Source organism: Labrus bergylta, chromosome 2 (assembly GCF_963930695.1).
Source record: "Labrus bergylta chromosome 2, fLabBer1.1, whole genome shotgun sequence".
In the NCBI taxonomy this organism is placed as follows: Eukaryota; Metazoa; Chordata; class Actinopteri; order Labriformes; family Labridae; genus Labrus; species Labrus bergylta.
The window spans coordinates 5921787-5948234 of NC_089196.1; the positions used below are offsets into that span (position 1 = coordinate 5921787).

General features: G+C 41.4%; 1 protein-coding gene across 2 annotated transcripts; it reads left to right on the forward strand.

Annotated features, from left to right (window-relative positions):
- On the forward strand, positions 1-26052 carry ehmt1a (euchromatic histone-lysine N-methyltransferase 1a). 2 transcript variants are annotated; one of them, XM_020641134.3, is made up of 23 exons: positions 1-71; positions 431-841; positions 1136-1271; positions 1445-1527; positions 2654-2861; positions 2987-3132; positions 3625-3768; positions 4971-5278; positions 5541-5624; positions 5730-5818; positions 5903-6009; positions 7027-7149; positions 8891-8992; positions 9924-10028; positions 17125-17279; positions 19299-19466; positions 20520-20664; positions 22075-22152; positions 22395-22510; positions 23832-23918; positions 24006-24084; positions 25072-25247; positions 25563-26052. In XM_020641134.3, exons 2-23 carry the CDS (start codon positions 482-484, stop codon positions 25657-25659), a joined length of 3096 nt encoding a protein of 1031 aa, XP_020496790.2. In that variant the 5' UTR covers positions 1-71; positions 431-481; the 3' UTR covers positions 25660-26052. The 2 variants fall into 2 exon arrangements, with proteins under 2 accessions (XP_020496790.2, XP_065819364.1); XM_065963292.1 differs by lacking the exon at positions 8891-8992.
- The last annotated feature ends 396 nt before the right edge of the window (positions 26053-26448 follow it).

Consider the following 26448-nt stretch of genomic DNA (forward strand, 5'->3'; position numbering starts at 1 on the left):
TCTTGTTTTCCGCTCACATCCCTCCTCACATCCCTCGCTCGACTCGAGTTCAGCTACACCGACTGAAGCTGGTAGGATGAAACTTTTACGCCTTGAATGTTTACAAAATGTTCTCGTTATAACTTTCTGTGGTGATATAAAACAGCCCTGTTCGTGTCCTCCCGGGTCAGACTGCCTCTCCTCGGGCTGAGCTTTCCCTTTCTTCCATCTTTAAACCTCACTGTTGTGCAAAGATGCGACACTAACTTTGGCTTCCTAAACAACTCATTGTCTGGCATGTGACGTTTTGCACACATTTAAGGCTTGCATGTTATATAAAGGAATACAAGTGTTGTTTGTCTGACTCTTTTCTTAAGGACTAAGTTTGAAAAACTTGATTTTTTTTTTTTTTTTAAATATGGGAGTAAAACTTTTGTAAACTCCTCTTCAGGTGCCGTCGAAACCCCCCTTAGAAATCCCCCCCAGGACCCTCAGGACAACAATGGATCCCAGTGGAGCCAGTAAGGGTCCTGCACCAGGCAGAAGACCCTCGAGTCCCTCCTCTGGGACACCCATGGGTGCAAAAAGTTCTCCAGCTCAGAGTGTTCAAAGGCCCAGAGTAAAGATCACCCCCTTCCACAGCTCAGCCATACTCAGCAGTGATGGAGCTCTCCGCAGCAAACGTCCAGGCTTGTTTTTGGACACACCTGGTCACCTTCCTGCTCCACCTGTAAGAGAGAGACTTCCTGTTGCTGCTGGTGCTGCTGGTGCTGCTGGGATCTCTGACAGACTAGCTCCCAGTTCAGGCTCTACGACGACTTCAGCAGGAGAAAAAGTACAGCCACGTCCTCTTGTCGTCAAGGTAAACTGATAAACTGTTTAGTGTCTGAACTAAGGATGTAACAAGACTGGAATCTGCATCCTGTCTTAATTTGCAGAAATACCCTTCTGTTGTTTTTAGCGCATGAATTTATTTTCTGTTCCCCAGTACTGTACGTTCTTCACTTATGTTGATACTGTCGCTCCGTCAAACTACACGTAGCATTGCTATAACGGCAAATATTCTCATACTAGCGTTGTATAGCGGACTCATCTAGATATTTTCAGGAGTGCGCATGTGAAAACAGCTGTAGTAATCATCTAATTGCCTCCACAGCCTTCAGGTAAGAAGACACCAAAGTCAAACCTGAAGAACCCGAAGAAGTCTGGACCGCCTTCGAACACAAAGCTCCATAACAGCAAGAAAGACAAAGAGAAGAGACCCGCCTCCAGCTCTGTCAAACCTCACTCTGGTTAGTTAGTTTACCCTTCATTACATTCAGTCTCAGATGGTACAGTTAGGATGAGTGATGCTATTAGATGTTTGGTTTTTGTTTTAAATAACCTATCTTTAGTCTCAAAAGAGTTCCAGGTGATCACAGGTGTCTGTCTGATCTAGATTGTTTTGGGTTTGTTTCCCCACCAGCTGTGAAGAGGAGGAAGAGGAAGATGGGGATGTACAACCTGGTCCCCAAAAAGAAGGCAAAGGCCCTCAAACAGCAGGAGAAGGTAAATCCATTTGTTTATTTATTCCCGTGTGTCAGACCTCCGTCAAGCCAGCAGACATTATGTATAGATTTAGATTTATAGATGATGTTTGTTATGTTTATGTTGTTGGACTGTTGAGAGCAGTGGTGGGAACAAAAGGACCCACATTGTTAAAAGTCCAATATGTAAGATATCTTCTGAATTAACTGATAAAATGACTTTACTATATGATCAGACATTAAGGAAACATGCTCTGTTGAAGTGCTGGCTTCTGACACGACACAGCAGTCAGTATGTCCTCCTTCTAACTTTAGATTCTGGCCCTGAATGGTCAGTTTTTGTTTGGACAAGAGAAGGTAGACAGTTTTAAGTCACCCCCACACAGCTGTTTTGGACGCCCCTCAGTTTACCAGATATGAGAGCAGTTATCAGGTCAAACCAACAGGTGTTGCAGTGATGGAAGCAGCAAGAGAAGTGGTTCAGATAGAAGTGATTGTCCCCGACCTAAAAAGCCTCTGCATGTTTCTAATAAGCTCCACGAGCAGAAACGTGCTCAAACTAGGATCAATATTGGAGATGTTTTTGAAAAATGGAGAGAGGTTAGAACACAGAAAGGTTTACAGACCCATGCAGAGCTGGATAAACACTGAAGCTTCAGTGTTCACCACATGGTGACCTGTGTGAGCATCCACTCTAGGGAGGAGGGGTGGGGCAGGAGGGGACAGCTCATTCCAATGTTTTGAATTTGGAATGCAGTACCCATTTTAAACACTAGGTGTCAGAGCTACCTATTGCTCCTTTAAAAACTGCTGTGAAATATTGTTGAGATGTTATCACTGTTTTCTAAATGCACTGCATCCTAAATCCCTTTTTATCAGGAATGTAAAAAAAAAACAATCCAATTGTAACCACTAGCTGATGTAGTGTAGTAGTTATGTAGTGTCGTATTTGTCTTGCTTTGCTTTTCTTTCCTATCAAAAATCTGCTCATCCTGTCAGTCATATGCTGTCACACAAGTGCTTTCATTTTTCCACTTGTTCTTAATTAACTCTATTGAAGCAACACATGTCCTTCCTTTATTTAAAGAATGACATTCAAATATGTATGAGGCCAGTGTTTGTATGACATCATTCATTGTTTTTATCAGAAAGAGGATCCAGCAGGCGGTCAGGTTAAGAAAGGAGCTGCAGCAGAGGAGAAGCCGGTGATTGAAGCAGAGACTCTGAACGTCGTCAGATCTGAATCCCTGATGGAGGAGGAACCCGCAGACGGCAGCCATGTTGAATACACAGAGCTGGCTTTGGACTGTCTGGACCTGAAGGCTCAGGAGGAGCTGCTCTCACCTCCGCTGACAGGTGAAAACAGAATCCCACTGACTCCCAAGATCTCATTCCCCCCTCTTTCTTCCTCAGAACCATGATTCTGTCATACATATCAGCGTCATGGTGCTGTGTGTGTGTGTGTGTGTGTGTGCGCGCAGGTGTATCAGTGGGTGCTGAGGTGACAGAATCCGACCTGGCTGAGGAGTTACCTCTCTGCTGCTGTCGTATGGAGACTCCTTATAGTGGAGGCAGTCTGTCCACGCTGGATCAGACCTGCATGGCCATGGAGAGCACTGACGGGATGGTAAACACAGATACCTTCATATTAGAAGTCAACATAAATGCAGTGTTGTTTTATGCACATCTATTGAAATAGAGAACAAGAAGAGTGACACATTTCCTCAAAAACTAGACAAATAAACTTGTGGCTTGTTATTCTTATACACGTTGTATCTCATCAACTATTTCTAACGATGTTCATGTTTAGTTTGCAGGACCAGCTCAGTGATTGTAACTTCTGATTAAAATAATTCAATTAAACGTCTTTAGCTGCCTTTGACTCACTTAACCAGTGAGCTTCAGGCAGAGCTGTTAAAGGTTAAGTTAATGTCCCGTAAATACCTTTATTATAGAGAGACAGGACAGTGGATAGAGTCGGAAATCAGGGGGAGAGGGAGTGTGGGGATTGCCATGCGGGAACGGAGCCACATGTGAGATATGAGCATTGAGACCTGAAGCCTCTGAACATGGGGCGTGCAAACTAACCACCAGGCATGTGTCTGTCTTGTCTCTACAGCTGATTCGTTGTCAGAGGAGAGTGATGAAACAGGAAATGATGCGACCATCCAACACAGTCCACCTCCTGGTTCTGTGTGAGGACCACCGGGCCGGCATGGTCAAACACCAGTGCTGCCCCGGCTGTGGACTCTTCTGCAGGACGGTGAGTGTACACAGAGCACGCTGATACTGAAGACAAATTAAAAAAATCTTTTTGTTGTTGTTGCTGTTCAAACATAATTAGCTGAGAAATTAAGAGTGTAAGTTCAATTATAATGCTTGCATTAAGTAGCCAAAAATAAATTGTGCAACACACAATACAAACAAAGAGGAAAGAACCAAAACATAAAGCACACCTTTAGAGAGCACTGTTGTGCAAAGAAAGATGTGTCAGGTATATGAGTGTGAATCTATTTAGGCCTCCATTAAGGAAATGATGATAGTGGACCAGCTTCCTAATTGGAGGTGATCTTAACAAGAGAAAAGAAGAGGGAAGATACCAGCTCAAGAAAAAGTGCTTTTTCACGAAACACCAGGTGGAGATCACCTCATTTATAAAAGAGCCAAAATTCCTTCCTGATTGTTTCTCTGACTATTTAGAATAGATTAGAGCACGACACGAGTCATAGAAGTTGGGTCAGAAAAAACTTAATTTTCTCCTCTTTTTTTGTCTTGTTAAAAATCTCTCCTCACCGTTGTTGTCTCTTGTTCTTGATTTCCTTTGAAACCTTCCTGTTTTTTGTGTCCTTTCTTGTTTCCTTTCTCCATTTCCTTATTTCCTTGTATACGGTGTCCCTTTACTCCTCCCTCTTCCTCTCTAATGCAGCTCTTTGTCACTTGAGTAATATTTGGTACTCCTTTGTATATTTGATCAATTGAATTAGGATCATCTGAAAATGACAACATGTAAAATAGTTAGAAAGACTAAGACGTGTGATAAATAGATGACTGTTTGAGATGTGAGGATAAAGTGACAGAAATGTTTGAATAACATAAAAGAATAAAAGAAATGTGAATGCAATGTTGATTATTCAATTAATAATAACCAAAGTTTTTTTGTATTTTGACCTAAATGAATCAATACTGTTGAACAAATGGCCCTTAAAGTGAATAGAACATGTAGCGCTGCTCGCCCTGATCTATAACAAATATAGAGATGCTAACATCGAGCATTGAGGTCAGGGAGGGGATTATTTTAAATGTTCTTTCTCTTAGTTCATAAAAAAGATAACCTGAGCTGTAACACTAATCACTCACTTTTTGGCTTTGTGTGTAGTTCCTAGTCAGCCCGTTGTTAGGCTAATAGTTTGAAACCGCTGATAACAAGAAAACTGAGTGTATTGCTTTCTTGCTCAATCTGCACAGGGCTCCTTCATGGAGTGCAGGCCGTACAGCAGCATCTCCCACCGCTTTCACCGGGACTGTGCCTCCGTCTTGAAGAATCTGAAGTTCTGTCCTCACTGCGGAGAGGATGCCAGCGGAGCGAAGGAGGTCACTGTACCAAAGGCCGATCCTTCTCCCTCAGTACCCAGATCGAACCCCGGGCCGTCACTCCCCGCTGTGCCCACTGTGGCCACCCTGCCATCGGTGTCAAACACGCCTGCTGTCCCGCAGATTCTCCGAGCCAAGAAGACCAGCGAGCCCCAGAAAGGCAGAGACGACAGCCCGAGCAGGTAACACACACACACACACACACACACACACACACACACACACACACACACACACACACACACACACACACACACACACACACACACACACACACACACACACACACACACACACACACACACACACACACACACACACACACACACACACACACACACACAAAACGTCCTCCCTCAAACTGCCACTTCCGCTCTAAAATCCCTAAAATATTAAAGGTTTATTAAAACTTTGAGACAAACAAAAACTCTGCTCGCTCTCCAGGTTAAAGAGCGAGGCTGTGTGTGCTGCAGATAAACTCCCTAAAGAGTCCCTGGAGAGCATCCTGATGGCGCTGGACGATGAGAAGTAAATCGAGCTCTGAAATATTTTGACATCAGTTTTTTTCAGTGTGGCACGGTGATCTGCCCTTTGATGTAAATAATTGATTAAGACCTTTCATCCATTTTTCAGCCTGAAACCAAAGAAAGTGAAGTACCCGAGCAGACAGCTGTTCATCTCAGCAAAACAAGGAGAGCTCAAGAAGGTCATCCATCTCTTAGGTAACTAGACTGTTCAATCAGTTGATGTAAAACAGCATCAATTACAAAACTCAAAAACATAGACCTTTTTTTCATTCATTGCAGTTGATGGGAGAGACCCAAACGTATTTATGGACGGCCAGAACAAATGCACCCCTCTCCATGCAGCAGCTGCTGAGGGTCATCAGGAGATCTGCCACATGCTGGTCCAGGTAAGGAGAGCGTGCCTCACCTCAGAGCCTCAGAGCCTGTATTTATCAAGTGTTGAGTAGAAATAATTAGCCCCCATTCACCAAGTATGTTGTTTATTTGTTTTCTTCTTGCACACCGTGGAATTAAAGTAGTTTATCTCCTTTTTTGATTTAGCAGATTACTCCTATATCTGCAGTGATTGAAGGAAATTCTTGTGTTTTTAAACCTAGTCCTTGTTTTGAAATACTCTCCTGTTTTAAATGAGTACAACATTTTGAAAGACTCCCAAACTGGCAACGTGTTTTAATGGCTGCTATGTCTCCTTTTTGGAGGGCAAATGCTTCAGATGGAAGTAGCTCTTGTTTTTTTCCATTTCTTAAGATCAGATTTAAACAGTTATTTTACAACTTATAAACAGTAAATTAACAGTCAGTGCGTTCATTTCAACATTAAATCAAATTTCCGTGAAAGTTGTAAATTGAAATCGACAGGTCAGACGTTGAAAAAAATAATCAGAACCGGCAAAAGAAACTGCAGTCGTTGCATCTCTACGACCCAGTTTGTATTCTGCTGTCTGTCAAATGAACTCACTTTGCATCTCGTATAATTGTATAATGTTGTATTTCATATCACGTTGTTTTTTATCGTACTACCAGATTGTATCATATTTGACTAGGGCTAGTGGCCTTTGGGTGTCTCGTTTTTGATTCTTGGGGTCACGATTCGATTCAGAATCTATTTTCGATTCAAAACGATTCTGGATTCATGATTCAAAGTCTATTTTTGATAAGTACATACTTCAGGATCTACTCTAGCACTTAGCAGGGAGTGACTTATTAGCCAAAAAAAATAGATTTTGGAAAGTTGGGAATCTTTTTAAAATCTAAGAAGATAATAATCTCGATTTCTTTTATGGAAAAAATATATAATATATTTGAAGCATTGTGTGTTTGATATCTTATTGTATTTTATGGTTTGATATCTTTATTGTATTTTATGGTTTGATATCTTATTGTATTTTATCATTCGTTACTCAGGCTGGAGCCAACCTGGACATGTTTGATGAGGAGCAGAGAACACCTCTGATGGCCGCCTGTGAAAACAACCACCTGGACACAGTGAAGTACCTGCTGAGAGCTGGAGCGGCCGTCGGCCACAAGGTGAGTCCTCACACACTCGCTGTGTTAGATCATCTCACACTGTGTGTACTTAACCTGTCAGTCTGAAGAGTACATGTCTTCACCCATCACTCCAATCTCAGTCTATCATCTGCTGCTGCTGCTCTGTCCTTTGTCCCTGCACTATTATTTTCAAATCGCACACTTATAGTATTAGATTTAACACCTGAAGAACACATTGTCAGGGGTTGATGTTGTAGCAGTGCATACACTTAAATAACATCAGTTTACATTCAGGCTTATAGTTCAATCACCAAACCTCGTGTTCAAGTCCAAGTCGAGTTTGAAGAAGAATCTGAGACAAGTCCACATTACCCCACTCAAGTTTGAGTCTGAGATGTTCCAACGTACGCTTCAGTTACTCACTTTTATAAAATCGAATTATCGAATGTATCTAATCTGAGCTTTACCTCTCTACTGTATGTAGGTCTTCATGTTTATTTTATACCTCAGTCTGAGAGGGTGTGATGTTGTAAACACTGAGCTAAATGATCTTTAAATGCCCTCAAACTGTGCAAGCTTTCAGGTGTTTTTCATTGTGTTGTATTGATCTATGAATGTCTTCATCAAATGTTGACTTTAACAGATTAGAGAAGCCGTAAATGTTTCCATGTGTGCAGTGATGTCACTGCAGCAAACATCACAAAAGTAAAGACTGTTTTAATAAACTGTTCTCATTTGACCGGACAGAAGAAAACTCTCCAGAGAGGACTGATAAACTTTTAGTATTTCAAATCAAAGGTTGAACGCAGCTCTGATGGAGCTCAGGGTTTATGAGGACGACTGCTGCCTCACTCCAAACTGAAGTATCTGTAACTGTATGAACCTCCACTGACTGTGCGGGACCTTTCGGATGTTTAGAAAACACATTTTCTTTTATTTGTTATAAGATTCTGAACGATCCTGTCGGAGGGTCTGGAGAATTACATATGAATGAAGTCAGCGCTGTGCATCGTGCATCTTTTCTGCTGCTGTGTGTTCACTGCAGGTGTCTTACAAACTCAAATACCTGAAACACCTGCAACCCATCCACTTTTCTTTAGGATAAAAAATGTTATGATGCCGTTTGCCATTTTCTCAGTGATATGACTTCAATCTCAGCATCACCGTGACACATGGACAGTTACTGAACAAGACGGCATGTTGACGATTTACTCAATACTGAATCACTGAAGCTTTATTACAGAAAAAACTAACAAAAACAATAACACTGTTTTTTATCAATCAATAAGTCTGAATCCTCCTCTCCATCTTCAGAGTCCAAATGCAGTAAATGCTCGAGTCCAAGTCGAGTCTCTAGTCCTGAAAAACAGGTCTCGAGTCAGACTCGAGTCGGAGTCCTGGAGAGATTCAGAATGAATATTTGAATGAAGCCCACTGTGCTGAAGTACGAAGTATATTAAAAAAATGTTTGAAGTAGCTTCAGCAACACTTGCATTAAAAAGTAAACAGCCATGATAGAAGGAGGGAGTGTTAAAGATGAATATGTGATCGCTCTGAGTGAGCTCCTTCACTGATCATCCTCTAAGAGAGGAGAAAATGTAAATTAACCCCTTAAAGTCTAAACTCAGCTTTTGAGGGCGGATCAGTACAGCACATCTCACTCTGTCAGTTTTATCTCTCTGAGTCCAGAAGCCAATAAAAAATGTCCCTCTTCTTTTGGACCTGGACAGAGGTGGCAGTCATGCTTTGTTGTTCATTGGGATTCATGTTGTCATCTCAGGATATCATGGGGTTCACCTGTCTGCATCTGGCTGCTAAACTGGGACATTATGATATAGTCCATCATCTGCTCTCCAAGGCATCCAAATACATCAACAATCAGGTAAAGACACATGGGACTCCAGAAAAAAACACAATATTTCACCTGGATGGACGACTTATTATTTTGTACCATAACCATTGAACATAAAGTCATTATGGTGTCTACACAGTGACTGTTTTAAACTGAGCAGCCGTCACAGTTTGGCTTCGTTTAGGAGAGGGTTGTTATGACACCAGAATAAAAAACTTCCATGTCAATAAGTCAAAGCTTTATTACGGATTCAGGTTAAGAAAGACATCAAATACAAAGCACAGCATAAAAAGACACAACATACAGTATATCAAATGTATGATATTCAGAATGCTGTTTCAAGCTGCCATATTTACACCACTGTGACATTTCGCCTTAAATTGAAACGTTGCGGAGGCGTAATGTGGGGACAAAGTGATCCCCTCTGTACCGTCTTTGGAGGTAGTAACAGAGGCGGGATGTTATCATCTGAGCCAACAGGGGAGTACAGTGCTGTGTGCGTGTGCTCGTCTGACGCAATGTGAACTCACTGACTGGGACACCAATAATTCAATAATTACACCGTCGCCGTATCAATGTGAATGTTCCAAGACGTGATGACTGCTGAGCTGAGTTAACGGCAGATTTTTCGAAAAAAAAGCAGTCTGAAAAGAGCTTGTGTGAATTTGAAATCAGGCAGGCTGTAAGTCTGAAAGTTAAGACGAAGATTAGCTTTATACAATACTGAATGAGGTCACAATTTTTTGTGGCCTATCAAAATAAAATAAAAAAGGCAAGACAACCCAATGCGAGCCAACAATACACACATCGGACACTCAATAATCTGTGTAAGCCTTGTTCTCTAGGTGAAATGCTGTGTTTTCAAGGAGTCACAAAGACACACTCTGCATCACTCGCTCACAGCTCATGTGTCTATGGAAGTGTTCTTTGCAGCTGTGTTATCGTACTGTTTTTTGGGCAGGACGACGGTGGATGGACTCCCATCACCTGGGCCATCGAGTACAAGCACAAAGAGCTGGTCTACCTGCTGCTGAGCAAAGGGACCGACGTTAACATGAGAGACAAGGTCAGCGCACACAAAACACGCTGTTCACGTTCACAACAACACACCATTACACTCTGTTCACGTTCACAACAACACACCATTACACTCTGTTCACGTTCACAACAACACACCATTACACTCTGTTCACGTTCACAACAACACACCATTACACTCTGTTCACAACAACACACCATTACACTCTGTTCACAACAACACACCATTACACTCTGTTCACAACAACACACCATTACACTCTGTTCATGTTCACAACAACACACCATTACACTCTGTTCACGTTCACAACAACACAACATTACACTCTGTTCACGTTCACAACAACACAACATTACACTCTGTTCACAACAACACACCATTACACTCTGTTCACGTTCACAACAACACACCATTACACTCTGTTCACGTTCACAACAACACACCATTACACTCTGTTCACAACAACACACCATTACACTCTGTTCACAACAACACACCATTACACTCTGTTCACGTTCACAACATTACAGTCTGTTCACGTTCACAACAACACAACATTACACTCTGTTCACGTTCACAACAACACAACATTACACTCTGTTCACGTTCACAACAACACACCATTACACTCTGTTCACGTTCACAACAACACACCATTACACTCTGTTCACGTTCACAACAACACACCATTACACTCTGTTCACATTCACAACAACACAACATTACACTCTGTTCACAACAACACACCATTACACTCTGTTCACGTTCACAACAACACAACATTACACTCTGTTCACATTCACAACAACACAACATTACACTCTGTTCACGTTCACAACAACACACCATTACACTCTGTTCACAACAACACACCATTACACTCTGTTCACAACAACACACCATTACACTATGTTCACAACAACACACCATTACACTCTGTTCACGTTCACAACAACACACCATTACACTCTGTTCACAATGTTCACAACAACACACCATTACACTCTGTTCACAACAACACACCATTACACTCTGTTCACGTTCACAACAACACACCATTACACTCTGTTCACAACAACACACCATTACACTCTGTTCACGTTCACAACAACACAACATTACACTCTGTTCACAACAACACACCATTACACTCTGTTCACGTTCACAACAACACAACATTACACTCTGTTCACAACAACACACCATTACACTCTGTTCACGTTCACAACAACACAACATTACACTCTGTTCACATTCACAACAACACAACATTACACTCTGTTCACGTTCACAACAACACACCATTACACTATGTTCACAACAACACACCATTACACTCTGTTCACGTTCACAACAACACACCATTACACTCTGTTCACTTTCACAACAACACACCATTACACTCTGTTCACGTTCACAACAACACAACATTACACTCTGTTCACAACAACAAACCATTACACTCTGTTCACGTTCACAACAACACACCATTACACTCTGTTCACGTTCACAACAACACAACATTACACTCTGTTCACGTTCACAACAACACAACATTACACTCTGTTCACGTTCACAACAACACACCATTACACTCTGTTCACGTTCACAACAACACACCATTACACTCTGTTCACGTTCACAACAACACACCATTACACTCTGTTCACGTTCACAACAACACACCATTACACTCTGTTCACGTTCACAACAACACACCATTACACTCTGTTCACAACAACACACCATTACACTATGTTCACAACAACACACCATTACACTCTGTTCACGTTCACAACAACACACCATTACACTATGTTCACAACAACACACCATTACACTCTGTTCACGTTCACAACAACACACCATTACACTCTGTTCACAACAACACACCATTACACTCTGTTCACGTTCACAACAACACACCATTACACTCTGTTCACAACAACACACCATTACACTCTGTTCACGTTCACAACAACACACCATTACACTATGTTCACAACAACACACCATTACACTCTGTTCACGTTCACAACAACACACCATTACACTCTGTTCACAACAACACACCATTACACTATGTTCACAACAACACACCATTACAGTCTGTTCACGTTCACAACAACACACCATTACACTCTGTTCACGTTCACAACAACACAACATTACAGTCTGTTCACAACAACACACCATTACACTCTGTTCACGTTCACAACAACACAACATTACACTCTGTTCACATTCACAACAACACAACATTACACTCTGTTCACGTTCACAACAACACACCATTACACTATGTTCACAACAACACACCATTACACTCTGTTCACGTTCACAACAACACACCATTACACTCTGTTCACAACAACACACCATTACACTCTGTTCACGTTCACAACAACACAACATTACACTCTGTTCACGTTCACAACAACACAACATTACACTCTGTTCACGTTCACAACAACACACCATTACACTCTGTTCACGTTCACAACAACACACCATTACACTCTGTTCACGTTCACAACAACACACCATTACACTCTGTTCACGTTCACAACAACACAACATTACACTCTGTTCACGTTCACAACAACACACCATTACACTCTGTTCATGTTCACAACAACACACCATTACACTCTGTTCACGTTCACAACAACACACCATTACACTCTGTTCACAACAACACACCATTACACTCTGTTCACAACAACACACCATTACACTATGTTCACAACAACACACCATTACACTCTGTTCACGTTCACAACAACACACCATTACACTCTGTTCACAATGTTCACAACAACACACCATTACACTCTGTTCACAACAACACACCATTACACTCTGTTCACAATGTTCACAACAACACACCATTACACTCTGTTCACAACAACACACCATTACACTCTGTTCACGTTCACAACAACACAACATTACACTCTGTTCACAACAACACACCATTACACTCTGTTCACGTTCACAACAACACAACATTACAGTCTGTTCACAACAACACACCATTACACTCTGTTCACGTTCACAGCAACACACCATTACACTATGTTCACAACAACACACCATTACACTCTGTTCACGTTCACAACAACACACCATTACACTCTGTTCACTTTCACAACAACACACCATTACACTCTGTTCACGTTCACAACAACACAACATTACACTCTGTTCACGTTCACAACAACACAACATTACACTCTGTTCACGTTCACAACAACACACCATTACACTCTGTTCACGTTCACAACAACACACCATTACACTCTGTTCACGTTCACAACAACACAACATTACACTCTGTTCACAACAACACACCATTACACTCTGTTCACATTCACAACAACACACCATTACACTCTGTTCATGTTCACAACAACACACCATTACACTCTGTTCACGTTCACAACAACACACCATTACACTCTGTTCACAACAACACACCATTACACTATGTTCACAACAACACACCATTACACTCTGTTCACGTTCACAACAACACACCATTACACTCTGTTCACAATGTTCACAACAACACACCATTACACTCTGTTCACAACAACACACCATTACACTCTGTTCACAACAACACACCATTACACTCTGTTCACGTTCACAACAACACACCATTACACTCTGTTCACAACAACACACCATTACACTCTGTTCACGTTCACAACAACACAACATTACACTCTGTTCACAACAACACACCATTACACTCTGTTCACGTTCACAACAACACAACATTACACTCTGTTCACAACAACACACCATTACACTCTGTTCACGTTCACAACAACACACCATTACACTATGTTCACAACAACACACCATTACACTCTGTTCACGTTCACAACAACACACCATTACACTCTGTTCACTTTCACAACAACACACCATTACACTCTGTTCACGTTCACAACAACACAACATTACACTCTGTTCACAACAACACACCATTACACTCTGTTCACGTTCACAACAACACACCATTACACTCTGTTCACGTTCACAACAACACAACATTACACTCTGTTCACAACAACACACCATTACACTCTGTTCACGTTCACAACAACACACCATTACACTCTGTTCACGTTCACAACAACACACCATTACACTCTGTTCACGTTCACAACAACACAACATTACACTCTGTTCACAACAACACACCATTACACTCTGCTTTCACACTTCTGCCAGCACTGCAGCTCATCAAAGTCAGCTCTCTGATAAGTGTGATCTCTGGGGACGCGTGATATTTTTAACCACTTTACTGAGTGAAATTCATTAACAGTGCAGGAGATAGTGTCACCTTTAGCCTAGAAAGGAATTTTATGTGGTGATTAATATTAGAGGAACTTCTTACTTAGAGTGGAGGGATCAAAGCGTTTCATTACTTTTTAAACACTCTATCAAATGATTATTTTCCCCTTAAAGGTACTTTGTGGACATTTTGCACCAGTGATGCAGTTAGTGTCCGGTTGCCAGAGCACTAAGAAGCATGTATTCTGGATGTCTACTAAGGGTGACCATCTTTTCGAACCTCCATATAGGGACACTTTTATTTGACCACAAACCCGCATACATGAGCTCATGGTACAGTTTGATGTTTCCATCACTGCACCTTTAAACACCATGAAAGTGATGGTCCAATCAAGTCTCCAAAGAGCAACCAAAACTTTCTATGAATAATGTAATTATACAACACCAGTAAACGCAAAACACAAGGATTGCATTGCAGAGCATAAACATTTATTTATTACACAAAACACAACATATTCACTGCCTGATACTTAAGAAGCTGTCAGTCTCCTGGAGTTCTTGACAAAAACGCTGACTCTCTTTTCAGCATGACAGCTTGTCTACCTGTCGTTACGCAGCAGGTCCTGTCAGTATGATAAGCTAGGCAAAGCAACAGCCTCAACACCGAGATTGATTGACACATGTACAGACAAATCAGTATTGAACTTTGACTAGTGGGGCATTAGTGATGTTTTTCTATTGGTAAAAACAGTAACATCCTTGGCAACGACATTGATTGATCAGTTGATTGATTGGTAAGTTAAAATGGGCACAGGGACTGTTTCAAAAGGGGATGGGAGGTCACCCTATATCTACCACACCGGTGTTTTGACACACAGGCTTAAAACAGAGTTGTTATGAGCTGGTGAAGTCATTTTGCCAAGCCAGCCAACTATCATATCCATCCAGATGGCATTATGTTAGCAAAAATATTTTAGCAATTGAAATTGAAAGCCTTCATTGTCGAGGTGTAACAGGATACAGCAGCATAAAGAGCGCCTCTCCTGGTTGGTCTGTAGAAGTTAAAAAAAACCTCACATGCATACAGTTTAAAAAAAACATTTGCACAGATAAACATACTCACAGAAATGATAAATGGACTTGAGCTTGTATTCTAGTCTTCTGACTCCTTAAAGCACTTTTACACCGCATGTCACATCTACACATTCACACACTGATGGTAGAGTCTGCCATGTAAAGTGACCATCAGTATTAATTAACCCATTCATACACATTTATACACCACAGACGAAGCAGCAGAAGACACTTAGGGTTAAGCTTCTTGCCCAAGGACACATGCAGGATCTGGGGATCAAACCCCCCGACCTTCCGGTTCAGAGTCGACCACCACAGCTGCCCGACAAACAGCCGTTTGTACAAAAAAATCTACCACAAACACCCAACATCGGAATAAGTAACTGAAGAGTCAAAGTGTCGGAGAAGTGATAAATCAGTAGCCGTGGTAGATCTTAAGTTCAGAAGTCATTAGATATCACAGTCCACATCCTGACTTATTGCATGGTTTTAGTCGTTTATTGCTGAGTGGAAAAGAAAGATGTAGTGAAGGTTTGTGTGTGAGTGTAACACAGCTGTTTGTGTATTGATTAGAGTAAGAATGTCCAGGGGGGCTAAAACAGTCTTGACACGTCGTCGTGCTGCCTGAGCCCAGAAGCTGTCTGTAACAATGTGTTTGGCTCTGGAGAGGTAGCGTGTGCTTGTGATGTGTTGGAGTGAAGAAAGAGAACAGCCCAGGGTTTTTTGTGCTGTTTTGTTAATGTCTTTCTGTAAGGCTGTTCAATCTGCAATCAAGCTAAGTTTAACCAGTGAGCTGTAACTTGTATTTGTTGTACAGATTGGTTGCTGATAAAACAATTTACCAACGTTTTGAATCAGCCCTGAAAGACATGATGAACTAGCTGATTTAATCCACTTAGAACAGTGTTTTTGGTATGGTAGCAAGTTATACGTTCTCCTGTTTTAGCAAAAAAGCGCACATGATCCTAAAGTACTTCGGTCTCTTGATGAACTGAATGCAGATGTTAATCTGTAGTTTTACTCTGTCGCTCACACTCCTGTTTGGCCACATGAGGCGTCATGAGATTAAACTTCTTGTTGGGTGTGCTTTGGGTTGGGCTTTGTGTTGTGTTGGTTGTTTATTTCCGATGAATGTATACATTTATTTAGTGTTTAAAACAGTATAATTGAGAATAGGGTCCACTTCTTCAAGAGTTATATGTTTTTGTAAAAAGTATGTAGGGTTCAGAGAGGGAGGGGAGACTGTCTACTGTTTATTTGACAATGGATGAAGATTTAAACACAAACTAAAAGTGGTTTCAAAATATACTTTGGTAGCTGTTTAAATAAATGCGCCGCATGCCAAACTTCAGGGAAATTCATCCAAAATGTTGAAGAATTGTTTTGGCCTCAACATAAATTCCTCTGTGCGCCTTGACTCTCAGTTTTCCTTTAACAAATATCACAACATGAATCCGATAGACGATGAACAACAGAAGATGAGTGTTAAGATCATTCCTGTTCTGCTCAGATTGTTCACAGATCTTAACAAATACAATCTTCTAAATCATGTGTTTTACTGATGGTAGCTGTGACCTCTGTCACCAGGACTAATGGGGAGTTAATGGCATGGTACTGATGAGAACAAACAACACAATAAATCATAATGTTTCACGGTGTGTTATTAATCCCGTACTTCAAAAAGCCCCGCCTCTCTCAGAGCACGCCGTCTTTACTGAAATCCTTTGTGCTCCGTGTTCAGGAGGAGAATGTCTGCCTGCACTGGGCGGCTCTGTCGGGCTGTGATGACGTCGCTCAGGCTCTGCTGGAGGCTCGATGTGACCTCAACGCCATCAACGTTCACGGTGACTCACCGCTACATGTCGCCGCCAGAGAGAACCACCTGGAGTGTGTGATGTGAGTCTAAACTCTGGAAACAAAGTTTTCTTGGGTTATATAGCCTCCAGTTTATTACACTTTCCACTCATATCTATGATGCATCTGTTTCTCCTCTTTTGAATTATGCTGCTGTGATCTGGGGATTTCAAGAAAGCACGATTTCAGATGCCATACAAACAGAGCTATCCGTTGTTTTCTAGACCGTCATAAATGTGCTTCTTCTTTAGTTACTCAAGGCGATATGGGTGAAAATCTGGATCAGTAAGGAGAAAATGTGAAATTATTTCATTAATATGTAAGATAGTAGGATAAATAAGAAGGTTTTTCTTTGTAGTAAACTGCAGACTTCTCCGTCGGATACAGAGCTTCAAGCTGTCTCTGTCTTTCTCTTGTGTCTGAATCTGAGTAGCCAGATTCAACATTTCAGTCAGACAACTCACGTTTGTAACATTTTAAGGTCACATGTTATTCTCTTAATTAACAAGTTTAAATAAGTCTCAGAGCTCCCCAATATGTCTTTGAAGTTTCTTGTTTTAAATCCACTCTGATTCTGTATTTGATCATGTCTATAAACCCCTCTATTTCAGCCCAGCTCAGAACAGGCTGTTTCTGTGTCTGTACCTTTAAATGTAAATGAGCGGTGTCTGACCACGCCCCCTCTCTGAAGGGCGTTGCTGGCTTGGGCTTTCTTGCACCATGGCCTATTTTTTTACGTTGAGAAGGCAGACTCAGAGGGCAGAACAAACACCTAGCTGTGGAAGTGTCACCCACCTGGGGGAGGGGTTACTGCCCTTTGTGATGTCACGAAGGGAAAATCTCCAAACAGCCTGTTTGAGCACACATTTTCTGAAAAGTGTAGCAGGCAAAAGACGGTGAGAATGGATGGGGGTTTGTAGACAGACTAGCGACGCAGAGGCTGTAGGCTCTGACCTCATCACTCCTTACAGTTTTAACTACATTGAAGACATTTGAGGAGTGATGGGACGAAATCTCAAACCCCCCAGTCAGAGCCTACAGTTAGAAGCTGTGGTGGTACGGCTGAGCAAGAGTGCAGTTCTGGTGCGGGTCAGAGCTGGCAATGAAAGAGCAGAGGGAGAGACCAGAAATCTTGCAGCTTAAAAAGACTGCTAATTGGAAGGAGGGGTTGTCGGGTGACTGTGGATAACGACGCACATCAAGTGTGAAATCAGTGCAGCTCAAATTGACTGCCTGAACTAGCTCTCGGGTGTCGCCTCATTTGATGGAAATCTTGACACAGCTTGTTTAATATAACACGATGAAGGCTGTTCCAATCACCCATCAATCCTATTTCTTATTTATATCCAGAGCAGGTCTGAGCTGCTCTCCATATCTCTGAGGTTGAGCCAAGCCCATTGGCAAAGGTTTAGATTCTAGAGTCTGGTGGGGCCCTAGACAAAAATCATTCTGTGGGCCCTCCAACCAGCGTTCATCTCCATTATGTCTACCAGTGTCCCAACACTTACTCCTTTTCCTGTTTATTTTTTCTCTCCCATAGTAGTTTACTTTCATTGACAAACTTTGGTTTTCACTGCAATAATGCAATGTTTTGCAGGGCATAAAGAGTGAGTGCTATCAGATGGGGCCCCATAGGGAGGTTTTTCCTACTGTCATTGCAAAATTTGCACATTTTGGCCCACTGCTTTTATTTGTGAGCCCTCAGGGGCCCCCTACTGCTCTGGGGCCCCTAGCATTTGAACTGCCATGCATTTTGACAAGAAGCACCTGTGGTTACACCTAAAAGAAAGTATTAAAGCACTACATTTATGGTCATGGTTTTTAGAGACATATTAAAAATTAAATATGACTCTTTTAAGGGACGTTAACCAACTTTGTTCAAGCTTTGACATACGAGTACTTTTGTCTACTGATGTGTCTGCCAAATCTAGTTGTGAAATATCTGCAGGATATTTGTTTTAAGCCTCAGAATCCCCACATTCCTCATAAATCAGCTTATTGTGTTTTTAAGGGGATTGCGTTATATTTGGTCCACAGACTTCTAACTTCCTCCCTCTGCAGGTTGTTTCTGTCTCGAGGAGCTGACATCAATCAGAGGAACCGGGAGGGGGAGACGGCCCTGGACTGCTGCGTCCACGGCTCCAAAGTCTGGACGGCGCTCAACACCAACAAGAGGCTGACTGACGCGCGGAGAGGACGGGACTGTCAGGGGGAGAGGGTCCTCAGCAGGTACACTGATACACTGATACACTGCAGTGTGTGCGTTGGCTGGGTTATATCATCATATTAATGTTGATTTTTTAATATTACATGTATAGGACTGATGTTTGTCTGCTGTCTGCTCTCATCTCTGTTTGGTTGTTTTCATTGGCTTTGTCTCTCTGTGGGTTAACACGCCTTTCTAATAAAACACTGAACAAAGGAAAGCAACAAACAAAAACAATTAAGTAATAAAAGAGTCACGTTTTATGTTTCCATAGACCCATTCTCTGTGACATGACTCTAACAACAGTCACTTCTGGCAGATATTACCATCCAAGCTGACACTGGCAAACTTTTCATTTTCAGCCGAGACGCTAACATTTGAAGATAGACGAGTGTTTCTAACTTCTTTGTTGGTCTTATTTTATGCACTTTGATTCTTTGCTAGCCTCCTTGATAAACAAAACTAACTTACAGCATCAGCTCACCACCAGTCAGTCTACTTTAATCCTCAGGCCTTTAAAGGTACAATACGCAAACTTTTACATTCTACATATTTTTATGTTTACATTGAAATATCTAAATTGATTGAAATTGACTAAACCTGTTATACAGTATATTTTTTGTTGAGTACTTACATTACCTCAAATATTTCCAACAGTTATCAAAGAGAGAAATCTGTAATTTTATAGTTGTAACGGAACGTGACTTGTCCTGGCAGCCGCCATGACAGACAACATGTTTATCGTTGCCATGGAAACACTGGAGGTTACGTCAAAGGCCGCTGCATTAGGAAGCGTGAGCTGCTACTGAAAGCTGCTGTACGTGTTGCTGTTTTTAAAATGTAAATTATACTTGGATACATCATGAGGTAAACACTTAGCCTTTATGCTAAGCTTGACTAATCCCATCCTGACTCTACTTCTGTTTAAACACACAGTCATGAAAGGCAACACGCCCAAGCACAATCTGCACCACGGCCTTCATTCCCTCATCTGATTTTCTCATAGTTAATCTATTTTCCTTTTTTTTATTTTTTTAATGTATTTCTAAAAAAATAACTTTTTTTCCTCTTCTCAGGGACATTTCTCGGGGTTACGAGGCCGTTCCGATCACCTGCATCAACGGTGTGGACAGCGAGCCGTGTCCTGAAAACTTTAAATACATCCCAGACAACTGTGTCACGTCCCTGCTGAACATAGACAAGGACATCACTCACTTACAGGTGAGACTTCAGGTGTCTGTAAACTTTATTACAGTGCTCCAAAGAGGCCGGAACAAGACACACATTTAATATCTGTTCTTGTGTATTCAGAGAATCACTTTGATTATATTCTATATTGTTGTTATTGTCTGTGAATCCCATGTGCAGAGTCAAAACAACAATGACTGTGTCCTGCTCACAAAGCGGATATACCTTCATCCTCTGTGTCAGAGAGATCCTTTGTTGTTTAAGCAATGCCCAGCCTGTTTTTAGGAAACTTCTGAACCTCTTGTATAAATGAAAAAAATATGTAGGTTTCCCCTCCAAAAGTTGGTGAGAAGAATCCCTGCACTCTATTTTTTAAGTTGTGTCATTAAGCAACGGCATAACACGCTTCCAATGGACAGAAACTGAGGGCAGCGTGACTCATGTCTGCCGCTCTCTTCTCCAGTGATAGATAGCTAGACCTCCTCTAAACCTCTTTTGGTAATCTTACATTAAAAACTCCTCGGCTGCTCAGATCGCCCACAGACAGACAGAGGACACTCTTCATGGTGTGGTGGGGTTTAATAACTGAATAAGAGCAGGACGCACACTTACCTTTCTCTGAATTTGTAGAAATCTGTTGTTTTTTTACATCACAGATAACAAACTGAAGCATCACAACATGGAACCAGGAGATCCATTTGGGTTGCTATTGCAGTTTAAGTGCGGGAATTGAAAATGAGACTGCAATGGGGACAAATTAGCTGAAGCCATTAGAGTCAAACTGCATGTCTACAGATATTAGACAGTGAATATTGTTTCATGAAGTATCTGTTTCTCCCCTCTAATAACTCAAAGGCCCAGAATAAACACACAGTTACTGAGTGTAAGTCAGCGAACAACCTCTTCATTATTAAGGTTGATCTACGTTCTGCTATGTTTGAACAAACTCAATTACAAATCCAGATAACAGATCCATTCGTCTAAAGCTATTCAGTATTTCTGTTCTGACCGGTCAGGAACTGATACCCATTTAGTCCTCAATACCCTTCCTTTTTAAGACTTGTTTTTTTTGCTTTTATGTCTTCAGTTCTGCATTTAAGACTCCAAAGAATTTAGACACAAACTAACCAGCTGGTTTCTGTCATGAGACATATAAGATTTCACCTGTCTTATTATTTGACCGTGTGCTGCTGCAAACCTCCAGTTCTGTTGGAAATGCTGCAGAAATGTTCCACGCTCTTACCGCTGTGAGTTTCTTTAAAAGTGAGTTTAGAGAAATCCATCAAAACCAGCATGCAGCAGGAAGGTGCTGTCTGCCAAATATTCTTTGTATTCTGTTTTTAAACATTAACTATTTAATAAAAGTGTTTAAATTCCATCACTATGTTTAAAAATACCCGACTTATAAAAGCTCATTGATTGTGTCCTTCCCCCCCCCCCCAGCACTGCAGCTGTACAGACGACTGCTCCTCCAGTACCTGTGTGTGTGGTCAGCTCAGTCTGAGGTGTTGGTATGACAGTGTAAGTACACACATACACACACCCACACACTTTACTGTGCACTTTCAGATCAACTTCAAACCTCTCTAACACTAACGCACACTTACGTCCATATTTATATATATATTTTTTTTTTCTTCTTCCGTCTCTTTCTTGCTCGACATCCAGATTCAAACCTCTGGCTCTCTGAACACATCCGATATCAAATAACTTCTGTTAACAAGAAAATCCTTCAGTGTCTGTAACCCTTGATGTTTGTGTAGGAGGGTCGACTCCCCCTGGACTTCTGTCAGCGCGAGCCCCCGGTGCTGTTCGAGTGTAACCATGCCTGCTCCTGCTGGAGGACCTGCAGGAACCGAGTGGTCCAGAATGGGCTGAGGTGAGCTGTTCTACTTCAGAAGGTGTCGCCTGTGGCTTTTCCATCCCCTCCTGTATGCTGCTGCATTTCCTCTAATAAAATCTCCCCAGGTGTCACAGTGGAAAGATTTTTTATATGACGCAGCAGAAACATTTTTTTAAACTTTGCTTTAGAAACGAGTGAAATCAGCAAATGGAGTCTTATTTGGCTTTAAAATAGCAGATTAGAAAAGAGCGATGCTGCATTCTGTTGGAGGAAAGCGAGAGCAGGAAGATAGAAGAAGTTAAAGAAAACACTAAACCAAAAGGACTTAGGCGCTGTCACACTAGGCACGGTTGCCCGTACGGTGCTGAAGCATTCCGTAAGTTATTAAACAGCTGCTTCAGCTCTTAAAGACGCTCTTCTCTCTGCAGTCTGCCACAAAAACATTACTTTCAAATCAAGATGCTAGTAAATAAACTTAGAGTCACGCCTTCTGTATTTGCTGCATCAGAAATCCGATTGTAATTCACAACACCTGATGCATATCATAGTTGGTCTATATGGTGTTTTGACACATCTGATGCTATTAAGTAAATGTGGGGGAAAAAACATGCAGTGTGGGAGACCTGAAAAACAGTCAGCAGGAGCATGTAGGACCAGGAATTATGAATATTAGGTCTGTTTTTATCAATACATATGCAGCTTTTTTACCAATTGTCAGCCAGATCATATGTCAACAATTGAAGCTGTTGAGCAAGGGTCTCTGAGCAAAATCAGTTCCCCAGGATCAGACACGCTGACTCAATGTTCTTCATAGGACTGCTTATCATCTCGCAGAAAGCTTGATTTTGATTATTTCAGAGTTTCATCAGACGCCGATCCAAGTCTTAATATCCAACTCTCGTAGTTAAATCAGTATTTAATAATAATAATAATACATTTTATTTATAAGCGCTTCTCAAAAACACTGAACATTTGTTAAGAGACTAAAGGATCAGAACAGTATAAATTAACAGACATTGCAACATTACACATAAATCATAAAGACAACAACATAAAGGTAAAGCTACAGATAAACAGAACACACATCACAATCATACATTAAAAGCTTGTTTGAAAAGGTGAGTCTTGATCAGTGATTTGAATGTGTGGAGGGAGTGAGTTCCAGAGGGAGGGGGCAGCTATAGAGAAGGCTCTGCCCCCCTCCAGGTTCGGTGCTTGGTCCTAAGTGGGGGAGACAGGAGGTTGGTATTCTGTAGTCTGTAATACTATCCTTGTTGCTTTGAAGCTTCAGCCAGAATTCAGGGCAAACATCTGACATACATGGTGATGTCAGCGCTTTGTGTTTTCTCTGTTTCAGAGTCCGGCTGCAGCTCTTCAGGACTCAGAAGATGGGCTGGGGAGTCAGAGCCATGCAAGACATCCCTCAGGGAACATTTATTTGCGAGTGAGGACATGCTGTAATAAAGTCAAAAACCAGAGCCAGTGTTTATAAAGGATAAATGATCGAGACAAAACCCTGATGTTTCCACAGGTACGTTGGGGAGATTGTCACTGACGCAGAGGCCGATAAGAGGGAGAACGACTCTTTTCTCTTCACCCTCGACAACAAGGTGACCAAATTTGTTTACACATGTTTAAGGCTGTGATAGGAAATAACATGTTGGTTATAGAAAGTGTACAAAGTGAACATCTGTACAAAGTGTTCCCCTACTTTTCTCTGACATTAGAGAAGAAAATGTAACCATATAAGAGAGCCCAGCTTTCTGCTGACACAATGCTAACATAGTTTTTCTTTGTATGTGGTTTCTAATTGAATTGTCACAACTGATTCCTGCTGAAAGTTTCACTAATATTGAGTTGTTTGTGAAGCATCCTACACTCACTCACTGTCAGCAAGGGGCAGAACAAATGAAACAGCTAGGCATGGTGTTCCTGGCTCACACTGCAAAATCTTTTCTTGATTTTGAATTCAGGTAGCATCAAACACGAGGAGAATCCTAAAAGATATTCTTCTCCATAATCTCAAACATGCTCACACTCCAAGATGTGAAAATCTTGGCACATCACACACACTACAGGATTTCATTTAGACTATCGTGCCCGACAGAGGTACGCAACACTACTTGTGACCTCACGTACACAACGGAGCCAGCGGGTAAATTGTAATGCTTTGTACACAAGTTTTGGGTGAAGAAATTTCTGGGGAGACGCGGAAATCACGGGTTGTATATTCTTCAGTCAGATTGTAACTGCCACCGGTCGCCACTACTGTACTATTAAAGTTTATATATCAAGTCTATGTATTAAGGCCAAAGCACAGCACACACAACTCAAGCAGAAGTGAATTGAATATTGACAATTTAACAAACAGACAAATCTTAATCAAATAAATTCATAAATTGAAAGAAAAAATATGTATGAAGTTTACAGAAAGAAAATAATGAAATGTACAAAGCTGTGCTGTTGTGTTTGGTCATTAGGTGGCACTGTGGAGTTTCTCATTGCTCTGCTCATCATGCACTAATGACCAGCAGCATCATCCATTGTTTTCCCCTCTTAAGTGTAACTCTTGTCCATTTTACCATCCTTCCGTGCAGGTGGGAGACGTTCACTGTATCGACGCGAGACTCTTTGGCAACATCGGCCGCTTCATCAACCACCTGTGTGAGCCCAACGTGCTGGCTGTGAGGGTGTTCACCATGCACCAGGATCTACGCTTTCCCAGGATAGCCTTCTTCTCCAGCAGGCCCGTCAAAGCTGGAGAGCAGATCGGGTGAGTGGTGGAGACATCTCCTGAGAGCTGTCTCTGCAGCGTGCTGGACCTTTACACCTACCTCGCTGCAGCAATTTCAGGCATTAAGAATAACAAAATGAAAATGGACAATCTTTTTGCTGATGGTTTAGTTTTCTTTTGTAGCTCAAAAAGCATCATCTGTATTAATTCTAGCCTGTTTCATAACCTGCTAAAAACTCCAAACATGACCTTTAATCATCCAAAGGCTCATGTGTCTTTCATATGTTACTGTTTTAAATAGAAAGTTTTCATTAGAAAATCCATTTTAATGGACAAATGTGTCTTCTTCACCAGGTTCGACTATGGCGATCACTACTGGAGGGTGAAGAGCAAGTTTTTCAGCTGTCATTGTGGCTCTGTCAAGTGTCGCCACTCAGCTGCCAGCACATAGAAACCACCAGAATCTCACGGTCCTCTCACCTTTCTGTCAGGACTCATTTTTACTGCTGAGGTTTCTTTAATGTCAGAATCACTGCCTGTGACGAGGTCCACACCGATGAGATTCCTATTTATGCACACAACACAGTGACTGTCCCACACGGAGACACATCGTTTACCACTAGAGAGGAAATCCTCTACAGGAGAATGAGATGAACTATTTTTTTTAAGGTTAAAAAAAATCTTAACAGATGATTTAAACAATCATGGACTGAACTTTTAGTAGCACAGATGTTACATTTGTAGATTAATGAAGTTAAATAATCTTTTTTGGTAGCCTGATTTCATGTATGAGTGTGCTTTTTTTTACTACCTCTAATTAGTAATAAAACACATTTTCAAAGCATCTTTTAGTCTGTTTTCTTTTTTATGTCTCTCACAATTGGTGATCCAGTTCATCATTAAGGTCTTAGCTGGGGTTAATATCAACGGTTGTTTAAGTTCTTCCAAATGTTTTCTCCAGCATGAATTAAAAAATGGTGGTAATTAGGGTCGGGAATCTTTGGGTGTCTCACGATTCAATTTCAATTCTTGGGGTCACGATTTGATTAAGAATCTATTTTATATTCAAAATGATTCTGGATCCATGGATTCAAGCTTGTTTTTGATTTAGTACATCCTTCAGGATCTACTCCAGTCGTCTGTGAGACTGGATGAATTTCTTGCTGCTCCATTTGACATTCTACTAAGTTAAAGAGCTAGCATTAGCACTTAGCATGGAGTAGCGGTCGCTTTTTGGAAG